Below are 22,672 nucleotides of genomic sequence, written 5' to 3' on the forward strand. Positions count from 1 at the left end.
CTGTCTCCAGGCGCCCTGGGACTGGTCAGTTCCCAAGCATGGGGCTATGAAGGGTACAAGAAGGGAGGGGGAGGCAGCCCTTTGGGTGAACTGCTCTCACAGACCCCAGGGCACACACAAGGTGACCAGATGGAAGAAAAAAACAGACCCTCAGGCTAGGCTAGGAGCAGGATGAATTCCGACAGCTCCTACACATCCGGTGGGCCTAAGGTGTGCAGAGCACAGGAATTGCAGGCCTGGGGCTGTCTCCGGAGTGCCCTTTGGGGATGTGCAATCCCCACTCACCTGAGAGTTGAGCTGCTCCCCGGGGCACCCACCTGCCCAGGCCTTGTGCTGCAGCCAGCGCAACCCCACCTCATCCTGTCCTGCCCCGGAGAGTTGGGGGCGGGGCAGGCGCTAGCTGGCAGTGCGGGGAGCTGGTTGGCCCAGACTACAGGAAGGAGCACTATTAAGGCCAACAAGTGTCAGCTGGTGTTATTGGTTCTCTGGCGCCACCCCTCAGCACCGCAGGGCCCTCAGTTCTGAGACTCTGGGCAGTGGCAGCAGCTGGGCTTCGGGCTGCAGCTGGGCAGGCAGCAGATCTGCAGTGCGGGGTCCTCGCCCTGGGCCATCTGGCTGGGGCTGAAGACGACAGAAGCATCGAACTCGGCCTTGAGCAGCTGGAGGTGCTTCAGCTCCTGCATCACCTCCGGGGAGACGTCTGTCACTTTCTCGAGGAGATTGTAGTTCTCACTGGGGTCCTCCGCCAGGTTGAAGAGCAGCGGGGGCTCGTGGGCTGTCAGAGGGCTTGTAGAGTGGCAGGCAGGGTCAGCTGTGGTGTCGCTGTGCGTAGACCCTGGTGAGGGGGCAGTGTGGGGGCTGTGTCTGTGCACAGGGCCCGGGAGGGGGAGGGGGTGCTGGGCTGGGGAGCTGGTAAGGCGGGCGTTACCCTGGGTGAAGAAGTGAGCCTTGTACTTCCCACTCCGCACTGCAAAGACCCCACGGATCATGTCTGGGAAGGGCGAGTAGAAGAAGAGAGACTTCCGGGGGCTCTGGGGGCAGGTGGGGGCAGAGCGTCACATGCAGCCTGTCCCCCCCACCCCGACCTGTCCCCAAGGCCCTGCCCCTCACACCTGCTGGAGCCCATGGGGACTCCCGGAGGAACGGGTGCCCACCAGGCGAGGGGCTGCTCAGGGCCTCACCGTGCCTGTGCCCAGCAGCACGGGGCTGAGGTCGAAGCCGTCCAAGGTGGTGTTGGGCAGCGTGGCCCTGCTGAGCGCCGCCAGGGTGGGAAGCAGGTCAAGGGTGCTGGCCAGTTCATGCGTCACACCTGGGGGCAGGCCCACACAGTCACTTTACTAGCCACTGGCTGGAGAGGGGCACAGGGCAGGGAGGCACAGGTGCGAGCACTGACCTGGGGCTATGTGACCTGGCCAGAAGAACAGGGCAGGTTCTCGGACGCCCCCTTCAAATGTGGTTCCCTTTCCGCAGCGCAGGAGGCCAGAGCTGCCGCCGTGGGACATGCGCAGGGTCTCAGGTCTGGGGGACAGGACAAGCGCTGGTCATCAAACCAGCGCCCAGCCCTCTCCAGCCCCACCGGGCCGGTGTGGCCGTCAAGGGGCCAGTATCTCCGGGAGCCTGGCCTGGAAGCAGTGGGCAGCTCCGCCCCGAACGCACCCGTTGTCAGCAGTGAAGATGACCAGCGTGTCCCCCAGCAGTCCTAGGTCCCCCAAGGCCGTCATCAGGGCCCCCACTGCTGCGTCCAGCTCCATGAGGGAGTCTCCAAAAGGCCCCCGGCCCGATCGTCCCCCAAAGGTCTGGCCGCTGAACTGGGGGTAGTGGGTGTGCTGAGGGCAGAGACTGGAGTCAGCAGGGGCGGGGCCGGGCGGGCTGGCCATGTGCGTGTGCGTGCAGGGGGACGGCTGGGGGTGCAGGGGCCCTCACGTGCGAGGCGTAGTACAGGAAGAAAGGGCGGCCTAGGCGCTGGGCATCAGTCATGAGCTCCCTGGCAAAGGACACGTAGCGAGCTTCCAGGCCGGGCAGCCATGGCGGCTGTGCTTCCACTGTCAGGTTGTTCAGCAGTGGGATGGGCACCAGGTCCTGGTCACAGGAGCCCTCGCAGGTGGTGTTTGGCGGGAAGCAGATCAGGTTTTGGCACGGGCCCTGAGGTGGGGGGCAGCTGCACTCAGCTGGCGGGGCAGACTGGGCCCGGCAGCCAGGACAGGGCCGCAGCTGGCCAAGCTCACCTGGTCGTGGGAGTAGGGGATCCCCAGGAAGCGGTGAAAGCCGTGGTTGGGGGGAAGAAAGGCCCCGTCAGGGCCCACCCCAAGGTGCCACTTTCCAGCCATGCCTGTGAGGTAGCCTTGAGCGGCCAGCATCTCGGCCATGGTCACTTCATCCAGGGGCAGGCCCCCCCGCGAGCTGGGTTCCAGGACTCCCGGGTACAGGCCCATCCGCACCGGGAAGCGGCCGGTCAGCAGAGCGGCACTGCAGGCGGGCAAGGTGAACAGAGAGACTGGTGGCTGTGCCCGAGCACCGGGCCCCCACCCGGAGCCCAGGCCCCGTGCACATACCGGGATGGCGTGCACAGAGGCACGGGCACGTAGAAGTCTGTGAAGCGCAGGGCCCCGGCGGCCAACTGGTCCAGGTTGGGGGTGGTGGAGCTGGGGTGCCCGTAGACCCCGAGATCTCCATAACCCAGGTCATCGGCGAATATGAGCAGGATGTTGGGGGGCAGCCCAGCGGCCAGGCCAGCGGCCCCCACCAGTGCCAGCAGCCACAGGGCGCCCATGGATTGCACCGGCCCGCAGACCCTCCCGGTCTGGGGGGCCCCAGACCCTCCCGGTCGGTCCCGAGTCCCCAGGACTGGCCCCTCGGTTCGTAGGGGCTTCACCTAAGCGGTCTGAGGCGCGGCGTGGAAGTGGGGCGGGGCGCAGCGAGGCTCGGTTGGGCGGTGCGGAGTGAGGCGCAGCGGGTCTGAGCGGTGCGGCGGGCGGCGGGGCCCGCTCCGGCTTCCGCGTCCCGCCCCGCCCCTGGCCCCGTGATCGCGCGCGCCGGCGGGGCGGGCCGGGGCGGGCCGGGCTCGGCGGGCTGCTGGGCGGCCGGCTGGGCGGGGCCGGAGCTGGCCCGGAGGTCGGCGTGGGTGGGGGTTCCCGGCTGGGGCCCGGGGGTCGCGGGGGGCGCGGTGCGGGGTGCGGGCGCGCGCGTGCTGTGCGCCCTGACGCCGTTGGTGCCGGGTGCGCCGGCCGGCGTGCGCGTGACCCCGTGGGCAGGTCGGGCGGGAGAAGCGGGTCCTACCTGCTAAAAGCCCCAACGCGCGGGGCAAACCGGTGAACGTGCAAACAGAGGTGATCCCCGATCCTCTCCTGCCGCGCCCCCAGCCTCCTGGACACGCCCCTCAGCCCTCCTCCCTTTCCTTCTGCTGTCAGCAGCTGCGCCCCGAGCTGCCCTTGCGGCCTGTGCATATGGTGTGTGCATGCAGTGTACCATGTTATTTGTGAGATGTGTCTGCACTGTATGTAGACCATGTATACGGTGTGCCGTGTACATACTGTGTGCCGCATGTATACATGTATAATGTGTGTGCAAGTGTTCCACCGTGTGCTTTGTGGGCGCTGCATGTACACCACTGTGTGCTGTGTATGCTGTGTGTGCTGCATCTATACCGTATACTCTGTGTGTGCAGTACTTATACGGTTTATATTGTGTGTGCTGTGTGGGTGCTGTGTGTGCTGTGTGTATACCTTGGAACTGTGCTATATGTATACTGTGTGTGCTGGGTACGCCATGTACACTGTGTGTGATAGGTGCATTGCTGTCTGCCCTGGGTAGAAGGCATCTGATGGTGCATCTGAAGATGAGGCACCTGGCTCCTGGCTCCAATGCTGAAGAGCACTGGATGGACAGTTTCATCCGTAGAATTTTGGTGTGGTGCTGCAGTCTCACCTGAGGCAGGTGCTCTGCCACTGAGCCATGTGCCCGTCATGTGGTCCCCTTTGGGGTCCCTGGCTTAATGGTCTCAAAGTAAAGGAGGGCACCCCAGAAAGTGGATGTGGACACCATTTCCGCAGTGGCTGGGGAGGGCGCCTGTGATACCAACCCTGAAGCCAGGGGAGAGCAATGAGCTCTGGACAGGCCTGGGCACTGGTGTGGGCAGGGCTGGGAGAGGGCAGAGTCCTGAGGGTGCTGAGTGCTCAGGCTTCATAGTGGGGAGCAGCGTTGCCAGGGCAGGGCGCCCTGCACCCTGAGATAGGCTGGCAACAGGGACCCGGCTTTGTGGGCCCCAATGACGGGCCACGGCCTTGCCATGACTTTGCAGCCTGTGACGGGACTGTGTGTGGTAGCAGTCTGGACTGTCTGGCCAGGACAGAAAGTTTCTCATGGCCCAGAAATCTTTGAACTTATAATTGGAGCTCTCACAGCTGGTTGGTGCTGTGAATTGGACTTTCAAAGGAATCCACCAAAGGGCTTTCTTTCCTGTGGACGGCCGGCTGGGGCGCACTGTGGCGGCAGCAGATCAGCCTCATTCTCAGGAAGAGCCCGTGGCAAGGCGGCGGTGCTGCCCCAGCAGTTTCTGGGGCCCCTTGGGCAGGGGCGTGCACACAGGCTGGCGGAGCGGCCCGGCCCTGACCTGTGTGGGGAGCCGTGCCGCCGGCCCTGCTTGTTCAAAGCCGAGTCTCTGCAGGTGACTGAGTCTTTCGGAGCTGTGAGTTTTTTTGGCTCTGCTGCAGGCGTGGGCAGGGGAGTCAGCTTGGGACAGCCGTGATGGGGGGTGGCCTGCCAGGGTCAGGAAGCAGCCTGGATGCCTGGGACATGTCTAATTTGGGACGAACGCCCACACTTCAGAGAGGGGCCTTGCCAGGGTGATTTCAACACCTAAGACAAGGGGTCGGAGAAGCCTGCACATTGGCGGCCAGAGCTGGGGGCCAGCAAGGGCTGCTTCAGTGAAAGCAGGCACCTGCTGGGAGCGTCTCTGCAGAGATGCCCAGGGCCCCCCATCCCTGCCCAGGTATGCTTCCACAGCCACGTCTCCAACGTTATGCCCACACACCCAGGTGGCCTCCATGCACTTGCTTCCAGCTCCAGAAACCAGGTGCATGGCTTCAATGGGGGAGGGGCCAGCGGACAAAGGAGCTCAGCTGGACAGCTGGACCGCGATTGACTCTGACTCTGGAGCCTTCCCCCAGGTCCCTCTCAGCACGTGGCTGTAAAGCCCAGTTTTAGCAGCACACTACTAAACCCTCTACTCAAGCAAGTGCCCTCCAGCCACTGGGCGGGGCACCTTGGGGGTGCTGGAGCTGACACTTAGGGCCTCACACAGGGCAGGCAGGTTCTCTTCCTCTTGATTTTTTTTTTTTTTTTGGCTTTTTGAGTCACACTTGGCCATGCACAGGGGTTACTCCTGGCTCTGCACTCAGGAATCACCCCTGGCGGTGCTCAGGGGACCATATGGGATGTTGGGAATCGAACCCTGGTCGGCCGTGTGCAAGGCAAATGCCCCACCCGCTGTGCTATTGCTCCAGCCCCTCTCTTCCTCTTGAACCACATTCCAGGACCTTTGTGAAAGTTCTACATGGGGGGTCTTCATAAGGAAAGGGTGAGCCGAAAAGATGGTCAGAGTGGTCGGCACTAGGTTTTTGGGGAAAGGGTCATGGGCTGAGGTCAGCTCATTATGCATGCGTGTCTGTAGCAGGCCACAGCACACGAGGTGCTGTTGGCACCAGTGTCCTTCCCGAACCTGCTCTTCTGCCCCCAGTGTGCCATGAGTGGGTGCTGGGCTCTGCGCCCCTCCCCTAGAAGGCCCAGTTGCTTATATTACAGCCAGAGCTCCACCAACCTCTCGTTCTTGGTAAAGTGGCATGCAAGGGCCTGGAGCCCAGAGCCCTAGTGTAGTGCTCCCAGGAAGGATGGCTTCACCATCTTGCCAGGTGCTGTGAAAGTTTCTGTTTTCTTTTTCTTTTTTTTTGCCTTTTGGGTCACACCCAGCAATACTCAGGGGTTACTCCTGGCTCTGCACTCAGGAATTACTCCTGCTTGTGCTTGGGGGACCATGTGGAATGCCGGGGATTGAACCTGGGTTGGCTGTGTGCAAGGCAAACGCCCTACCCACTGTACTATGGCTCCGGCCCAGGTTTTTGTTTTCTTTTACAAGGAGCTGCCCAAGTTCAGAGAGACAGTCCAGTGGGCAGGGCTCTTACCTTGCACATAGCTGACCTGGGTTCCCTCCCTGGCACCTCCCTCCTATGGTCCCAGGAGCCCCACCAGGAGTGATTCCTGAGCTCAGAGCCTGGAGAAAACCCTGAGTATTGGCAGGTCTGACTTCAAAACCAAGACAGAAGAAGTGCTGAGTCCGGTGTTCTCATAGCACCCGTGGCATGGCACAGAGGGCAGGAGTGGCATTGGAGAGGAGAGTGGCCTGGAGCCAATGGAAAAAGCTCATGGTGGGGCGATGGGGTGCGGATCTTGGTGGCTGTCCTAGGCTCCTGCCCTAGGCTGGTACCAGGCCAAGTGAAGATCAGGGCTGGGAGCTGTTTCCTTCCAGAAACTGGATGCCCACTGGCTCAGCTCGCGTCTCTTCTCCTCGTAGAATCACTTGTCTCATTCTCAGTCAGGCCCTCCCTGGCCCCAAACTTCCTCCTCTCCCCCTGTTCTGACATGTAGGATATCATTGGTTTGTCCTTTCTCCCTTGCCACAGAGTTTGGGCTTATCTGGTAATAATCTCTAAACAATTCTAGACTACATTGGTATGTCCTGCTCCCTATGCCACTAGGAGTTTAGGTATATCAGTCACACCCATCAAGGTGCTCCCGAGTCACTCCCACTCCTTTGACTATATGTAATTACTTCTATGCTCCCTTCCCCAACTAGTTATTCAGCTCCTCCCCTAATCAAACTCTGTTAATTTGTAAGGTCAGACCTTGCTAGGACAGTGAACTTGTATTGTAAGTTAATATTGTCTTTCTCCTCTCTTATGTCTTTTGAATAGTTTACTTTAAAACAATATCCTTTTTGTATGGACAAAGAAAGACAGTTGTTAATATGCTTTGGTAACATGGGATTTAATTGGCTTCAAATATTATTCACTCCCGGGCATCTGCTTTCTCGAATTAAGCCTCAGCTGCCCTTACTTCCTAGCACCCCCATAAACAGGGTCCCAACGAGAGACGGGACGGGCCCAGGGCAAGCGGTGAGCTATGTGCTACCCTGGCATCGAGATAGGCCTGGCCAAAGCACCTAATGCTTAACTATATGTTAAGAGCTTGGTCATGGACATGTCATGTCATGATCCAAAAGCAACAACGAGACTAGGACCCTGCTAGGGATAGGAAAGACTAATCTGGCCTGAGCACTGTAGTCAGAGATCAAGATGACCCCAGGAGAGCAGTTCTATAAGCTTAATGCATCTTTTGCTATGTCCATACAAAATGATTAATAATATGAATACTTATATGTTAGTTGGACAAGGAGAAGAGAAACACACCCATGGGATTCCGCTCTTGGGCGGGTGTCCTGATGAAAGAGTATCTGTCCTAGAAGCAGCATCCCCTGAGGGAAAGAACTTTACCCCTTTTGATTGTGACCACACCTATGTGTAAGCCCCAACCCCTCATTCTTGGGGATTTAACTAGGCTGAAAAAGTGGGCTGGGGGCGAGTCCCAGTACAAGTCCCAGGGTCAGTCCCGGGGCGAGTTCCAATGCCAGATCTGGAGAAGCCAGATCGAGATCCAGATCCAGAGGAGAAGGAGAATGAAGTAGCATGGGGGAGGAAGAAGCAGGAGGAGAATCAGAGGAGAATGGAGATGGGAACGGAATAAACTGCAACTGAGACCAACCAGCTTGGCTCCATTTCATCCTTCACCTGCCTCATCATCACCATCAATCTCCTCGGGGTGGGGGAAGTGGCTGGAGACTACCAAACGCGGGCGGCGGGAGAGACAGCGCTGCTGCCCTGTGCCCTGTGCCCGGTGCCGTGAGGTGCTCTCCTCCGCGCCCTCTTCCCTTCTTTTCCTTTTATGTGTTTTTACACACTGACCCATTGTCCCTTTGGCATCTTTGGTGGGAGGAGAAGGTGATAAGCCCAGAGAAGATGCCCCTGGTGATGCCCCAGTTGGTGTGAGCAGGACACAGGTCTGCCCTGCTATTATCATCAGCCATATTTGAAGGGCAGGGGATCAAGCCCAGGGCCTCACATGTGAGGTGTGAGCCTCACCACACCCTTGACCCAAGTCTCTACTCTTGCTGCTGCGTCATCAGTCACTGCAGCAGCTGGACAGGACTGCCAGGGCCTGTGATACCCCAGGGGTGTTGAAGCTGAAGCAACCGAGGGGACAGAGGGCGCGTGAGTTGAAGTGAGGGGGAGACAGAGATAGTACATCAGGCAGCTGGGGCTTAAGCTGGGGCAAGGGGAGGGGAAGCCCCCACCTCCAACACCCCTCTCAGAGACCAAGCCTGTGAAGAGCGCCTGGCCTGGGACTGGCAGCTGCACCCCCACCAAAGCACCTGGATTCCTATGTGGGCATTTGCTCTTATGTGCCCTTTCCTGCCAGGCCAGCAGGGGGCCATCTTTCTGTCCTTTCAAGAACTGGAGCTTGGAGGGGCTGGAGCGATAGCACAGCGGGTAGGGCGTTTGCCTTGCACGCAGCCGACCCGGGTTCGAATCCCAGCATCCCATATGGTCCCCTGAGCACCGCCAGGGGTGATTCCTGAGTGCAGAGCCAGGAGTGACCCCTGTGCATCGCCGGGTGTGACCCAAAAAGAAAAAAAAAAAAAGAACTGGAGCTTGGAAAGACCATCCGGAGCTAACCCAACATGTGGGCCCAAGTTGGACTCTGAGTGGACAAACAGGGCCACCCCACTGGACTGGTGCAGGTCAGGCAGGGGATGAGAGGCACCTGCCACACGGGGGTCTGTGGGCAGGGCAAAGCAGAACTGCCCAACTTTGCACAGTTCCAAGGCATGAAGAGCGGAAGAGGCAGGGGCTGGAGCTTTGTGGCACTACACTCACCTGGCAGGTGTGAACTCCCTGGAGCTCATCAACTGCAGCAAAAAAATAGAAAGAAGAGAAATGAGTTTTTCAGAATTGATCCTACACTCGACAGAGTGACGGTGAATTTCTGGATCCGGGACTGGTGGGGGCCCGGGTGACCCTAATGTATGCTGATAATTAAAGTAGGGGCCCACAGTTCATGGAACTAAGATCCGGGCAAGGCCTCACCTTACTGGGGGAAGGTAGCCCAAAACGCTGGGACGGCTGGACTGTGCCTACCTCCTCACTTTCCCCTGCCTCCCTTGGAAGGCTGGAGGACACGCACTCACCATGACTTCAGGGGGTGCCTTTGAAGTGGAGGGAGCAGCAAACCTCAGGCCCAGCTCTGGGCAGACTGACCTCTGGAGGACAGAGGGAGATGGGGAGTGGGAGGAGAGTGCCCAGGTGGTAGAAGCAGGTGCCAGAAAGGCCAGTACAGAAGCAGATTTTAGTGCCAGGGGTGGAGAGACCCTCATTCTCCGGAAAAGGGCCGGAACTGACTCACAGCACTGGACACCCAATTCCTGGATGTGAGTCACCCGTAGTCCCGGGACCCTGCCCACGCAGCTGGGGAGGAACAGCTTGGGTTCTGGGGGTCCGGCCCCTGTCTGAACAGATATCACTTCCCAGACACTCAAGACCGCTGCTACCTGCTAATCAGAGGGAGTGCAAGGTTGCCACTGGACCAGCCAAGGGACAGCATGGGTGTGTCCACCTCTTGCATTAATCTCTGTACTTCTCAAGCACATGGCTGGAACAGATGTGCTGGGCAACAGGCCAAGGTGATGGGGTGGGGAGGCACAGATCTCCCCCTTCTATCAGCTGAGGAAACACCAACGACTTTGATTCATCCCCAGACCTAAGTGACTGAACACAATAGGTATTTATTTGTTGCTCATAGAAAATTCAGTTTGCAAAATGGCTGGGCTTGGAGGTTCTCTGTTTCCTTTAGGGACCCAGACCAACAGAAGTGCTGTCATATGGACCTGTGGGTGGATGGTGATCCTAGAGACCCACATGTAGGGAGCAAAAGGGTGAAGAGGGGAAATGCAGGGATGAGCGGGACGTGAACATCATTCCTATGCGATCCATTCAGAAGCCAGGATAGGGCCAGAAGCAAAAGGGTTTGGTCCAGCACTGAGGTGCCAAATTTCAGATCTCAAGTTTGTCGATCACTGAGAGTGGCTCCTTGGAGGCCAGTTCGCAGATGCTATGGGGGCAGTGTTTCTGGAAGTTCCAATGTGTTCTTGGTCATTCCTTCTCAAGACTTGGTAGGCACCAATTCCATCATTAAGTCACTATCCACAGGCAAGAGAGACGTGTCGGAATGCATGGTCCATAGGAAGAGGATCAGTTAAACTTCAGGTGCCATCTGCTTCCCTGAGCTCTACTGGGAGAGCTGGGAGCAACCCCCAAGCACTGTAGTTACAGCCCCAAACAACAAAACAGTACACCAAACCAAAATTAAAACAAACAAAAACCCAAACACTCAAACTAGCCAACACTTGAGTCTGGAATGTACACCACGTCCTAGCACTTACTGTCAGTGTGCTGAGAGGGAAGGACAGGAAGACGCCAAGTGACAACTTGGGTGAACAGGCAAACTGGGACTAAGATGACAAAATCCTCAGCAGAACAGAGGGTGTGGCTGACCATGTGGGACACATTCGATTATGCTTGGTTTTTCTTGGTATCTCATTAAAAAAGTTGTTGTTGTTGTGTTTGGGTCACACCTGCATTGTTCAGGGGTTACTCCTGGCTCTGCACTCAGGAGTCACTGCAGCACTTGGGGGGACCATATGGGGTACCTGGGATTGAGTTGAATCAGCGGCATGTAAGGCAAATGCCCTAACCATTGTATGATCTCTTTGGACCCATCAATTTTTATAATAAAATTTTTTTTTGGTCTACAATTGTAGGATATCATTGGTTTGTCCTTTCTCCCTTGCCACAGAGCTTGGGCTTATCTGGTAATAATCTCTAAACAATTCTAGACTACATTGGTATGTCCTGCTCCCTTTGCCACTAGGAGTTTAGGTATATCAGTCACACCCATCAAAGTGCTCCTGAGTCACTCCCATTCCTTTGTTTATCTGTAATCACTTCTATGCTCCCTTCCCCAACTAGTTATTCAGCTCTTCCCCTAATCAAACTCTGTTAATTTGTAAGGTCAGACCTTGCTAGGATAGTGAACTTGTATTGTAAGTTAATATTGTCTTTCTCCTCTCTTATGTCTTTTGAATAGTTTACTTTAAAACAATATCTTTTGTCATGTCATGATCCAAAAGCAACAACGAGACTAGGACCCTGCTAGGGATAGGAAAGACTAATCTGGTCTGAGCACTGTAGTCAGAGATCGAGATGACCCCAGGAGAGCAATTCTATAAGCTTAATGCATCTCTTGCTATGTCCATACAAAATGATTAATAATATAAATACTTATATGTTAGTTGGACAAGGAGAAGAGAAACACACCCATGGGATTCCGCTCTTGGGCGGGTGTCCTGCTGAAAGTGATTCTGTCCTAGAAGAAGCATCCCCTAAGGGATAGAACTTTACCCCATTGATTGTGACCACACCTATGTGTAAGCCCCAACTCCTCATTCTTGGGGATTTAACTAGGCTGAAAGAGTGGGCTGGGGTCGAGTTCCAGAGCTAGTTCCAGGGCCAGTCCCAGGGCCTGTCCCCGGCCAGTCCCAGTGCGAGTCCCAGAGCGGGATCTGGAGAAGCTAGATCGAGATCCAGATCCAGAGGAGAAGGAGAATAAAGTAGCATGGGGGAGGAAGAAGCAGGAGGAGAATCAGAGGAGAATGGAGAATGGAGATGGGAATGGAATAAACTGCAACTGAGACCAACCAGCTTGGCTCCTTTCCATCCTTCGCCTGCCTCATCATCGCCATCAATCTCCCTAGGGTGGGGGAAGTGGCTGGAGACTACGGAACGCGGGCGGCGGAAGAGACAGCGCCACTGCCCTGTGCCCAGTGCCCGCAGTGTCGCGCTCCCTCTTTTTTTTCTTTTTTGTGTTTTACACATACAATAGTATTAATAACAATTTCTCATGGACTTAATTCCAACACCACACCCATCACCAGTGTGCCTGTCTCCCTCCTCCAAGGACCCCAGTCTCCCTCTGTCCCAACTCACCTTCCTCTCACCTCCCCAACTCAGTTGTGTGGGTCAGGTCCTGTTATGTTACCTTTGGATCTTTATTCCTGCCTCATTCTAAGTCCCCCAGGTGAGAGAGATCATTTCGTACCGTTTGACCATGCCTTTCCTCTTTGTGTCACACAAACTGATGTACTCCAGAGATTTCTGTCTGGCCGATGCTTATTAATGCATGTAGCTAAACAGGAAACTTCAAGGACATAACCTAAACCCCTCTATAAATGTAAGGGAATCTGACAAGAAACGAGCAGCACCTTCTGGAAGATAAAACTGAGCTTGAGAGAAGGCAAGTGCTTTCCCCCAGACATACCATAACTATAGCCTGGGCCTGACAGGTTAGCATGGTGCCCTGGGGCCACTCATAACTCTAGGACCTTTGACCTCTGAGTGCAGGGTGTGGCTGTGTACCCTGAGAAGCTATAATTCAGGGGCCAGGGAGATAGTTCAAAAGACCAAAATGAGGCCTCAAGATCCCTGGCCCCACCCTCGAAAGAACACAGTATCTAGAAAGACGAGGAAGGGAATATGCTTTCATGGGAAAGAGAAAGGAAAGATTTGATAGATTTTGCAGCCACCTCACCACCTGATGAAAGTAAAGTCTCCCTTCAGAATTCACAGCATAGGCTTCCCTTCAAATGGTGTGAGTTTAAATATATACTCTCTGGGCGGTTTGGAACGGAATTCAAGCAGTTGTAGGTGGCAGCATGAGTGCCCAGCAGGCGCCAATGCAAATCATCCCGGGCTGGGGGTGGGAATTCCAGTCTCAACTTAGTCCTTCCCGGGCCTCAGAGACCAAATTAGCCAGACAAGAGACCCTCTCAATTCCCCAAACAAGCAAGCATGCCAACACATTTGCAGAGCCTAAAGGTGCAGTTGGAGGGGCTGGAGAGACAGTACAGTGGAGAAGGCACTTGCCTTACATGTGTTCAACCCAAGTTTTATCCCTAATAGCCCATATTATCATTCCCTACACAACACCAGGAGTGATCCCTGAGCACAGGCCAGGAGTCAGCCCTGAGCACTTCTGGGTGAGGGCTCTTAAAAAAAAAGAGGTGTAGATTGAGACCTGATCAAGAAATCAGAAACTGCCAAGAAGAATTAGGAAAGAGAAAAAAGGGAAAAACAATACATCAAATTTGAAAAAGAGCAAGATATAACCAAATTAATAGATGCCACCCATATGGAGTGCTGTGGAGGTACTCAGAGCCCTGCCCTTGGCCTCACTGTGAACAAGTGACCACTGCTATAACCACTTGTTTTGGAGTTTGAATTCTTTTCTCTGTATAATCCCTAGAACCCCAAGGTTAAGAGATGATCCTAAAAGAGGCCCTGAGTTAGAGGTTCTCCTCTCAATGGACATGTGCATATAGGGTCCATATCAAGCATCAGAAGTGAGTCTGTGCTGCACTCACTGGTGGAATATAAAATAACATAATATGACACCAACACCCAAGGACAGTAGAGACAAGGGCCAGGAATATTGCTCCATGATTGGAAACCTGCCTCATGAGCTGGGGGAGAAGGCAGCTGGGATAGAGAAGGGATCACTAAGTCAATGATGGTTGGAGGGATTGCTCAGGATGGGAGATGTGTGCTGAAAGTAGATAAAGGACCAAACATGATGGCTTCTCAGTATCTGTATTTCAAACCATAATGCTCAAAAGTAGAGAGAGAGAGTAAGAGGGAAATTGTCATAGAGATAGTGAGAGGGGTGGGATGGGGTGGGGGAGGGATACTGGGGACATTGGTGGTGGAAAATGTACACTGGTGGAGGGATGGGTGTTCGATCATTGTATAACTGAAACTCAAACATGAGAGCTTTATAACTGTCTCTCATGGTGATTTGATTGAAAAAAAAAAAAAGGTGGGTCTGTGGATGCTACAAAGGACAAATAAGAAGTCCCTCTAATACCCACAGCAGAACTGCCAACTAAAAACAAAAAAAAAAGCCAAATATCTTTGAAATGACTCAAGCCAAAAGAAAAGTACTAGAGTCGCACTGAGTAAAAAGGAAAATGTCACTATTCAGAGAAGCTGTGCCTGGGGACGCAGAGCACACAAGGCCCTAGGTTCCATCCCTGGGCACCCCTTTATCCCTGCACCACTCAGTATGGCAACGGAAATACCTCCAGGAAAGGCCTCTGCTAAAAAAAGAGTAAGAGGATTCAATAATGTGAGCAAGATTAAATAGTAGCTAATAAAGCACCAATTATTAATAATTAAGGGATACTAATACTGAGGGCCTCTAGAAATAAGATCTATATGACCATTGGAACAGAAAACCATAGGTGGAAAAAAACTGTTTCTAGTTGGAATCACAAGAGAATAAATGCAAAGAGAGAATTGGTGAGACAGAAATCAGACTTGAGAAGATTACTGCAAATTTAGCACTCAGAAGGGAAAATCTTCAAAGTATTGAAAGAGAAACTGAACATAATCAGAGTTCTTTATGGGTTATGTTTGCATTCAGGAATGGGGATGAAATAAGATATTCCAAAGACTGGAAGAAATCCTAACTTCTAGACATTAGTTTAACAAAATTGAAAGTGTATATTTCAGACGAAACAATGAACTGAAAAGGAAAGAGGAGATTTAAGAAATGACAGTGAGTAAAGGATGTGGTCAGCATGTGACTGAATCAAAGCTGATATTCACTGGTGATCAGACGACCAATCAACGGCAGGGTGGGTGGGAGGGACAAAATGGACAAAACCTGTAGGTGAGTGAGGTGACTATAGAGTATTCTAAAGTTTTAATGTGACATAGATGGAGGTACAGATACTAGTTAAATTAACTTTGGTAATTTCTCATGTTGAAAGTAATTCTCATAAAGAAACCTTGAGTAAACCAATGGAGGGCATTGGAGGGCAGAAAGGGAGAAAAAAGAGGCTGAGAAACTTTGGGCAGGTTTGTACCAGGAATGGAACTGAGGACCTCAGACAAGCAAGGCAAATGCTCTATTGCTGAGCATACCCTGGGCCCCCACAAAAAAGCTTAAGGAAAAAGCAGACCACACAAAACTAGGTGGTAAAAATCAATCTAAACATATCGTTAATCACTATAAAAACAACTAGCAATTGGAAATGGTCAAATTGGATTTCTTTTCTTTTTTTTTTTTTTTTTTTGCTTTTTTGGGTCACACCTGGCGATGCATAGGGGTTACTCCTGGCTCTACACTCAGGAATTACCCCTGGCCGTGCTCAGGGGACCATATGGGATGCTGGGATTTGAACCCGGGTCGGCCGCATGCAAGGCAAAAGCCCTACCCGCTGTGCTATCTCTCCAGCCCCTGGATTTCTTTTCTATTCCAGCTACACAGCTATTTATAGAAGCCCACATGAAGAATATAACATATAGCAAGGAATAAAAGGTAATAAAAGGAAAACAGTGAGAAAAGATAAGTCATACAAAAAAATCTGTAACTATGTTAATTACTAGAAAGAGGGAAAAAAACTATTAGGGATAAAAGAAAACACCATAATTTTTTTTTTTGTATGTGTGTGTGTGTGTTTTGGACCACACACAACTGTGCTCAAGGTTTACTCCTGGCTCTGTGCTCAGGAGTCACTCCTGTTGGTGCTCAGGGAACTGTGCTGCCAGGGATTGAAGGCTGATAGGCTGTGTACAAGACAAGCACCTTATCCACTGTACTATCTTTTCACCTCCAGTACCACATAAGGATAAGAGGAATCATTTATCAGAAAGCTATAGTAATTCTAAACTTGAGAGCACTTATTAACAAAGGTACAAAATACATAAAATCAAACTTGGTAAATTGGTAAAATATCAAGGAGAGATCACAAAAGTCACTAGCAGAGCAGTGAGATTCTAACCCATTTCCCAGTGACTTATAAACCACTCAGATACAAAATTAGTAAGGAATTTAAATATTCAATGGAACATTTGCACGGTGCATGAATAAGCTTGGTGTGATGGCGACCAATTAAAACTACGTACCAGGCTAGCAAGTTGGTCTTCGTGTCTTCACATGCTCAGTATTATCTAGACCACCTCTGGCCATCCTGCCATGCAAGAAGAAATCAGAAACCAAAGGCCAGTCTCCTTTCAAAACAACCTAGGACATGAATCCTCGCTCAGGCTTACTGCTCAATTCTGGGCAGAGAGGTAGCATGTGTGTGTTTGTATGAGGGCTTGTTTACCTGAACCTCCCCATCCCCAAGTCCCCAAACATACTGGGACCCCAGAGCACAAGCACAGTTGCTCTGTGTGAAACAAGAAAGTGCGTTCTCAAAAGCATTCTTTCAGTCTCCCCCTAGAATTTCTTTCTTATTTATTTTTGTTTGTTTTGGTTCCACATTTAGTGATGTTAAGCGGTTATTCCTGGCTCTGTGCTCAGGAATCACTCCTGGTGGTGCTCAGGGGACCATATGGGATGATGGGAATTGAACCCAGGTGGGCTGCATGCAAGGCAAACAGCCCTACCTACTGTACTATCGCTCCAGCCCCAGTTTCTTTCTTTTCATTAAGGCTACAAGGACACTAGGCTGAACAAAGTAATTTTCAGATCTTCTCATACATGTGTGAAAACTTAAATAGGCACAGCTTCCCTGCGATTCCTAAACAAAGTTATAATTGATATAGGAAAATTAGAACAGGGTAAATATTTAAATACTAATAATCAGTACTTAATGGGTGTAATTATAGTGGCACTTGGGCCTTTACAGCTTTACATGATATTGTCAAAAAAGAGAATATAACCAACCAAACACACAAAGACCTGGGGGTAGATCACCAGGTTGGGCACATACTTTGCACTCAGGAAATCATGGTTGAAAGTGACAGCTCATGTTCTGCTCCACTGCTGGGAGCTACCCCTGAGCACAGAGTTGGGGGCAGGCCATGAGCACTGCTGAGTGTGGCCCAAGAACCAAAACACAAAGATAAAAGAGACTACAAAAAAAAAAATAGAAAAAAGACCAAACAAATGAGGTGTGTAAGTTTAAGAACTTAGCCAACGAATAATAAAAATTCAGAAAGTAGAGACAAATAATCAGAATGAAATAAAACAGAGACAGAGGATTAATAAGACGAAAGCCAATTCTTTAAACATTTTATATTCCAGGTTGAAGAGATAGAACAACAGGCGGGGTGCTTGCCTTGCTCACAGTCAAGCAGGATTCGATCCCCAGCACCCAAGTAGTTCCGTGAGCCCTGTCAGGAGTAATCACTGAACACAGAGCCAGAGTAAGCCCTGAATATAGTCAGATGTGACCCCTCCAAAAATGGTATCACTGTATCACTGTCATCCCATTGCTCATTGATTTGCTCGAGCAGGCACCAGTAACGTCTCCATTGTGAGACTTATTGTTACTGATTTTGGCATATTGAATATGCCACAGGGAGCTTGCCAGGCTCTGGCAGGCAGGCGCGGTACTCTCGGTAGTTTGCTGGGCTCTGAGAGGGGCGGAGGAATCGAACCTGGGTTGGTCGTGTGCAAGGCAAACACCCTACCTGCTGTGCTATCGCTCCAGCCCCCAAAAATGGTATTCCTAGAAAAATAAAACTGAAATATGGAAGTCAGGAGGAAATAAAATCTAAATTTACTGATGAATATTAAATAACTAGGAACAATAAAACGTCTGTTGAGAGCTGGAGATAGTTCAGTGACTTAGGCATATGTTTTGTATGTGGCCAGCCCCAGGCTGATCCCTGGCATCACACGGTCCCCTGAGCAACTCTGGTGGCTCAGGTCAGGAGCAGCACCATTCTCGGGCCCTTGCTTTGAATCACTGCTGGTGACAGGGGCCTCCAACCTCTGAGCACTGCTTGGGAGGCCAATCAAATACACAGCAAACATTGACCGGTAGGTGGTGGCGAGGGCGCGAGGGCTGGAACAGATGCTTCTCATGTAGAAGCCTGAAGTTGGTTCCTGGCACCAAGTGTCGCTGGGTGTGGCCAAAAACAACCCCCAAAATATAGCACATCTAGTTTCCTAGTGAAAAGAATTTTCATGGCTTCTAGACTCAAACTGCCCTGCTTTGTGAGAGGGTCTACAAAAGTTGAGTGCAGAGAGCCTGGAGGTAACAGTGGAACCCCTGCTCTACCTGCCCAGGAAGTCCAGGACCTTGAATGGTCAGCAGAGCTCTAGGGAAAGCTCCTGTTCCAGTGAGCATCCCGTGGGCACAGAGAAGTGGCTTCTGGGAAGGCAGGAGTGTGTGCAGGAGGGAGCAGATGAAAGGAAGGGATGGGGGGCGGAGAGTGGAGAGCAGGGCACACTCGGGGAGAGTGGAAACCAGGACAGCAAATCAAGGGCAGGGGCGGCCAGCAGGACACCAGCTGCCTCTCTGGTTGTCTTGGAAACAGGGTGGGGAGGGTGGCAGGAAATCCTCATGGATGGATGGATGGACGGACATGTGCCAGGGACTTAGAAGCACCCAAGACTCAGTGAGGGCTGGGCCGAGGAAGCAACTCCAGAGTGAAAGGGAGGGAGGGGACGTGGTGCAGGGCTGTGGGACCGTGAGCCGCAGTGGGTGAACTGCCTCCTCAGGACAGGAGCTAAGCTTGGAGGCAGGAGGTGGGCTTGGGTAGGGGGACCATTCATGCAGGAGCTGATGCAAGGCTGGGAGCCTTCAGGGGTGCTCTGCTCCAGAAGGCCTGTTGGTGTCTGAGTGTGTGTAGGATGTGGGGACGGAGGGAACGTGGCCCTAAAGCTGGCTTAGGGCAGAGGAGAGGGCCAGCAGGGAGGGGCAGGGCGCCAGGCAATTCGAGGATGTGGTAGTCTGAGGGTCTTTTGCTCTGGACACAGAGCAGGCACAGCCCCCCTCCCCCTCCTCCTCACGAGGATGGACAGAAAGTGGGTGAAGTGATTCTGCCTTTTGTTGTTGTGCCGTTGTGGTGGTGGAGCTGGGGAGTGTGCAGGCTGGAAACCCACATGACCCGGGTGCACCCTGGGTGCCAACCCCAAGCAAGGGCTCCTGAACTCCTGGGGCAGGGCAGCCACAGTGCAGGGTGAGCAGGCTGGATTCACCTAGAGAAGAGGGAGGTCTGGGGGCCCAAAGGGCACCAGCGAAGTCTGGCCGGGCTGTCTAGGCAGCCGGAGCTGGTGGGGAAGGTGCAGATGACTCTGGCCTCAGCCCTTAGGGGTGTCAAGTTCTGTGCTCAAAGTAGAGGGGAGGTAGGTGTTGGCAGAAAAGCGATGTCAGGAGGGGTGGCGTCTGGGATGTCAGGGTGCTGGGCCTGATGACTGCGGGGACAGAGAGCCAGGCAGGAAGGTGGTGGAGACGGAGAGGGCCGGGAAAGCACGGGCTTCCTCTGTCCAGGGCCGGCCTCAGGAAGCTGGCCTTAGGCTCCACCAGGTGCTTCCTGCAGATTAAGTGAGCTTCCACCCGCCCCTTCCTGCACCCCCCTTCTCCCCACCCCTCCCATCCTGCCTGGACCCCAGGGGACCCTCAGCTCTACTCAGGCCAGGCCTGTGGCCTTGGGTAGTCTGCTGTGTGTGTGTGTGTGCGCGGAGGGGTGGGGGGGTGGTTTGGGCATCCTGGGGCCACACATCCGGGCAGAAAGGGTCCGCCCAGGCCCGGGGAGAAAGCAGCAGACCACAGTAGCACTGGACAGCGCTGGACACACAGCTCTGCGGGTCAGTGGAGTCCTGGGAAGCAGAAACCTTTCCCAGGGCTGGTGGATGGGGAAGTCAGGGTCAGGGCTGGCCCCTGGGGGCAGAACCCGCTCCAGGCTGTCCTAGGCTATTGGGGGCTGAGGGGAAAAGGGCTGGATATGCAGGGCTGAAGGGAGCAGGGGCTGAGAGGACAGGGCTGAAGGGGGCAGGGGCTGAGAGGACAGGGCTGAAGGGGGCAGGGGCTGAGTGAGTGGGGCTGAGCCAGAGAAGAGCTGAGGGGGCAGGGCTGAGGGGGTAGGGACTGTGCGCTGGGGCTAAGAAGGGCAGGGGGTTATATACAGGGCTGAAGGGGCAGGGCTGATAGGGAGGGCACTCTGGGAAGGGGGTTCAGTTCACAGAGATGAGGAGGGGGCAGGGGTTCTGTGTGCAGAGCTGAAGGGCTAGGATTGACCTGGGCAGGGGGGTCTGTTAACAGGGATGAGGCGGGCAGGGGGCTCCTGCGCAGGGGCTGTGGACGGGCTGCCCAGGAGGCAAGCGAGGGGACCAGGGAGGTCCCCGGCTGGCACCGGGGGCGTTTCTGGGGCCTCATTCTTGTCTCCTGAGGGAGGCTGGGCCGGGAGGGGAGGGGAGGGGGAGCCGCGGACTCCTGAGGGCGGGGGACAGAGCTGGCTCAGGGGTAGGGCGGCACGGGGCCCACCCGGTGGCCGGTACGCGGGGCGCCGGTGGCCCCCGGGGCTGGGGGCTGAAGCGCCAGGGCGGTGGCGGCGCCCGAGCCAGCTTCTCCACTGCCTCCCGCTCCTCCGCCCACTCGTCACCCTCCCGGTTGCCACGACAACGCATAAAGCTAAAATTCACTTCCCCGTGGCAGGTGGAGACTCGTGGCGCCCCCTCCCCTGGGTCCTTCCCCTAGGTCGCGCCCCCACCCTGCCGTCGCTAAGGTGACGGGGAGGGGGCGACTAGCGTTGGCTCCAGGGGCCGGGGGGCTGCAGAGGGGGCGGCGGAGAGGCGGGCCCAAGTCCGGGGACAACTCCCCAAACTCGGCGGGGGGCGCCTCGTCCCGGCCGGGGGAAGGCGCAGGGCGCGCGCGTGGTACAGCCCGGCCGCCAGGGCCACGCGGGGCAGGGCGGGTCCCCCGCACCTTCCCGGGGCCCGAGGGGAGACCCTTGCCGCCCCGACACTGACTCTCCTCTCCCCCTCCCCACCCGGCCCGTGCCCCCCGCCCCGTTCCAGGACCCCCCGCGCCTCGTCTTACCCGGCTCGGCGGATGTTCGCCGGCGGCAGGAGCGCGGCGCGGGCCCCGCCGCTCAGCAGCCCCCGCGCGCCGCGGCCTAGGGCGCCCCCCGCCCCGGCACAGCCCCCGGGGCCCCCGCGCCGCCGCGCGCCCCCGCGCCCCGCGCGCCCCGCGCCCCCCGCGGCCCCCGCGCCGCCCCCGCGCCCCGCGCGCCTCGGGCCCCCTCCCCGCGCCGCGCCCGCCCCCGGGGAAGCCGGCGCCGCGCCGAGCTGGGGCCGATGCAGCTGAGCCGCGCCGCCGCCGCCGCCGCCGCCCCAGCTGAGCCCCCCGCGCCGCTGCCCCCTGCGCCGGCCCCGGCCCCCGCCCCCCCCGGCCCCCTCCCGCGCGGCGCGGCCGACGGGGCCCCGGCGGGGGGCACGGGGGGGCCGGGGCGCCGCGCGGAGCCCCCGAGCGCCGCGTTCCCGGCCGCGGGCATGGACGGCCCCGGGGCCGCCACCGTGGTGGTGCGCGTCGGCATCCCGGACCTGCAGCAGACGGTGAGTGCGGGGCGCGGGCGACCCCGGCCCGGCGCGCCCCTCCCCCGCCGCCTCCTCCCGGGCCCGGGGGAGCCGGCCGGGGGCCCCGGGGGCCGTGGGCCCTGCGGGGTGCGGGGATCGGGCCGGCTCAACATCCCGCTCCGCCGCAGAAGTGCCTGCGCTTCGACCCGGCCGCGCCCGTGTGGGCAGCCAAGCAGCGCGTGCTCTGCGCCCTCAACCACAGTCTCCAGGACGCGCTCAACTATGGGCTCTTCCAGCCGCCCTCCCGGGGCCGGGCCGGCAAGTTCCTGGACGAAGAGCGGCTGCTGCAGGACTACCCGCCCAACCTGGACACGCCCCTGCCCTACCTGGAGGTGAGCCGCGCGGCGCGCTCCGGGGGACCCCGGCTCCGCGACCCAGGAGTGACGGGCGCTGGCTGAGCAACGCGAGGGAGTCGGTGGCGGAACTGGGCTGCTCGCCCCGCGCGTGCGGCGAGCAGTGCGAGCGGTGGGAGCCGTGCGGGTGCCAGGGAACAGTGAATGATGTGTGAGTGAGTGCGTGTGCCGGCTCTGGAGTGCGGCCAGTGTGCCTGTGTGCAGGGAGCAGTGTGCAGTTTGTGTACGTGTAAAGGGCACGAATGTGTGCGCCTTGTGGAGGGAGTGTGCATGCGTGTGCACGACTGCGTGTGCATCGTGCATGCGTGTGCATCGTGCATGCGCGTGCATCGTGCATGCGCGTGCAGGGAGCACTGTGCAGATGTGTGTGCGAGGAGCACTGTGCAGTGCGTTTCCGGGTGTGCAGTGTGTGTGGTCTGGGTGGTGCCTGACTCCCCTGAGCACCTCTTTGCAGTGTGGGTGTGAGCCGCAGAAATAGGTACTCTGAGCAGGCAGCCTTTGTCCCCTGGCCCTAAGTCTTCTTCCTCTGCTCCCACATTCACAGTGAAGCATGAGCACCTAGGCTCACGGTCTGGACAGGTCATTACTCCAGGCTGGCTCAAAGCTTGGCCCAGGTGGTGGCATAGGGCTGCCTGGGAAAGTCAGCTTGGAGCAGGTGCCAGAGAGCAGTGCAGTTCCCCAGACCCCTGGCTCAGGGGAACAGAGAGTGCTTTCAGGGCCCTGGGCAGCCTGCCCGCACCTCTCACTTGGGGGACTCCTACGAGGCTGGACTGGGGCAGCTTGGA

The 22,672-nt window shown here is 55.8% G+C and overlaps 2 protein-coding genes across 6 annotated transcripts in view; one reads left to right on the plus strand and one right to left on the minus strand.

The window, feature by feature from the left end:
• Positions 1-448: 448 nt before the first annotated feature.
• ARSA (arylsulfatase A) lies at positions 449-22,073 on the minus strand. 3 transcript variants are annotated; one of them, XM_055141890.1, is made up of 10 exons: positions 21,861-22,073; positions 8,985-9,016; positions 2,553-2,667; positions 2,226-2,466; positions 1,924-2,142; positions 1,657-1,826; positions 1,394-1,518; positions 1,182-1,309; positions 929-1,031; positions 449-835 (listed from the first exon to the last, which is right to left on the minus strand). In XM_055141890.1, exons 4-10 carry the CDS (start codon positions 2,430-2,432, stop codon positions 516-518), a joined length of 1,272 nt encoding a protein of 423 aa, XP_054997865.1. In that variant the 5' UTR covers positions 2,433-2,466; positions 2,553-2,667; positions 8,985-9,016; positions 21,861-22,073; the 3' UTR covers positions 449-515. The 3 variants fall into 3 exon arrangements, with proteins under 3 accessions (XP_054997865.1, XP_054997864.1, XP_004610644.1); XM_055141889.1 differs by having other exon boundaries at positions 2,553-3,279; XM_004610587.2 differs by lacking the exons at positions 8,985-9,016; positions 21,861-22,073 and having other exon boundaries at positions 2,553-8,960.
• Positions 21,256-22,672, plus strand: part of SHANK3 (SH3 and multiple ankyrin repeat domains 3) — a 46,636-nt gene continuing 45,219 nt past the window's right edge. For 2 of the 3 annotated variants that reach the window (XM_055141888.1, XM_055141887.1), the window contains exons 1-2: positions 21,378-21,513; positions 21,663-21,866. In XM_055141888.1, the coding sequence (XP_054997863.1) occupies positions 21,451-21,513; positions 21,663-21,866 (267 nt within the window). In that variant the 5' untranslated portion in view covers positions 21,378-21,450. Of the gene's footprint in view, positions 21,514-21,662; positions 21,867-22,672 lie in introns of all 3 variants that reach the window. The other variant, XM_055141886.1, reaches the window with a different exon arrangement.

The sequence above is a fragment of the Sorex araneus genome, chromosome 6 (genome assembly GCF_027595985.1).
Source record: "Sorex araneus isolate mSorAra2 chromosome 6, mSorAra2.pri, whole genome shotgun sequence".
Taxonomy (NCBI): Eukaryota; Metazoa; Chordata; class Mammalia; order Eulipotyphla; family Soricidae; genus Sorex; species Sorex araneus.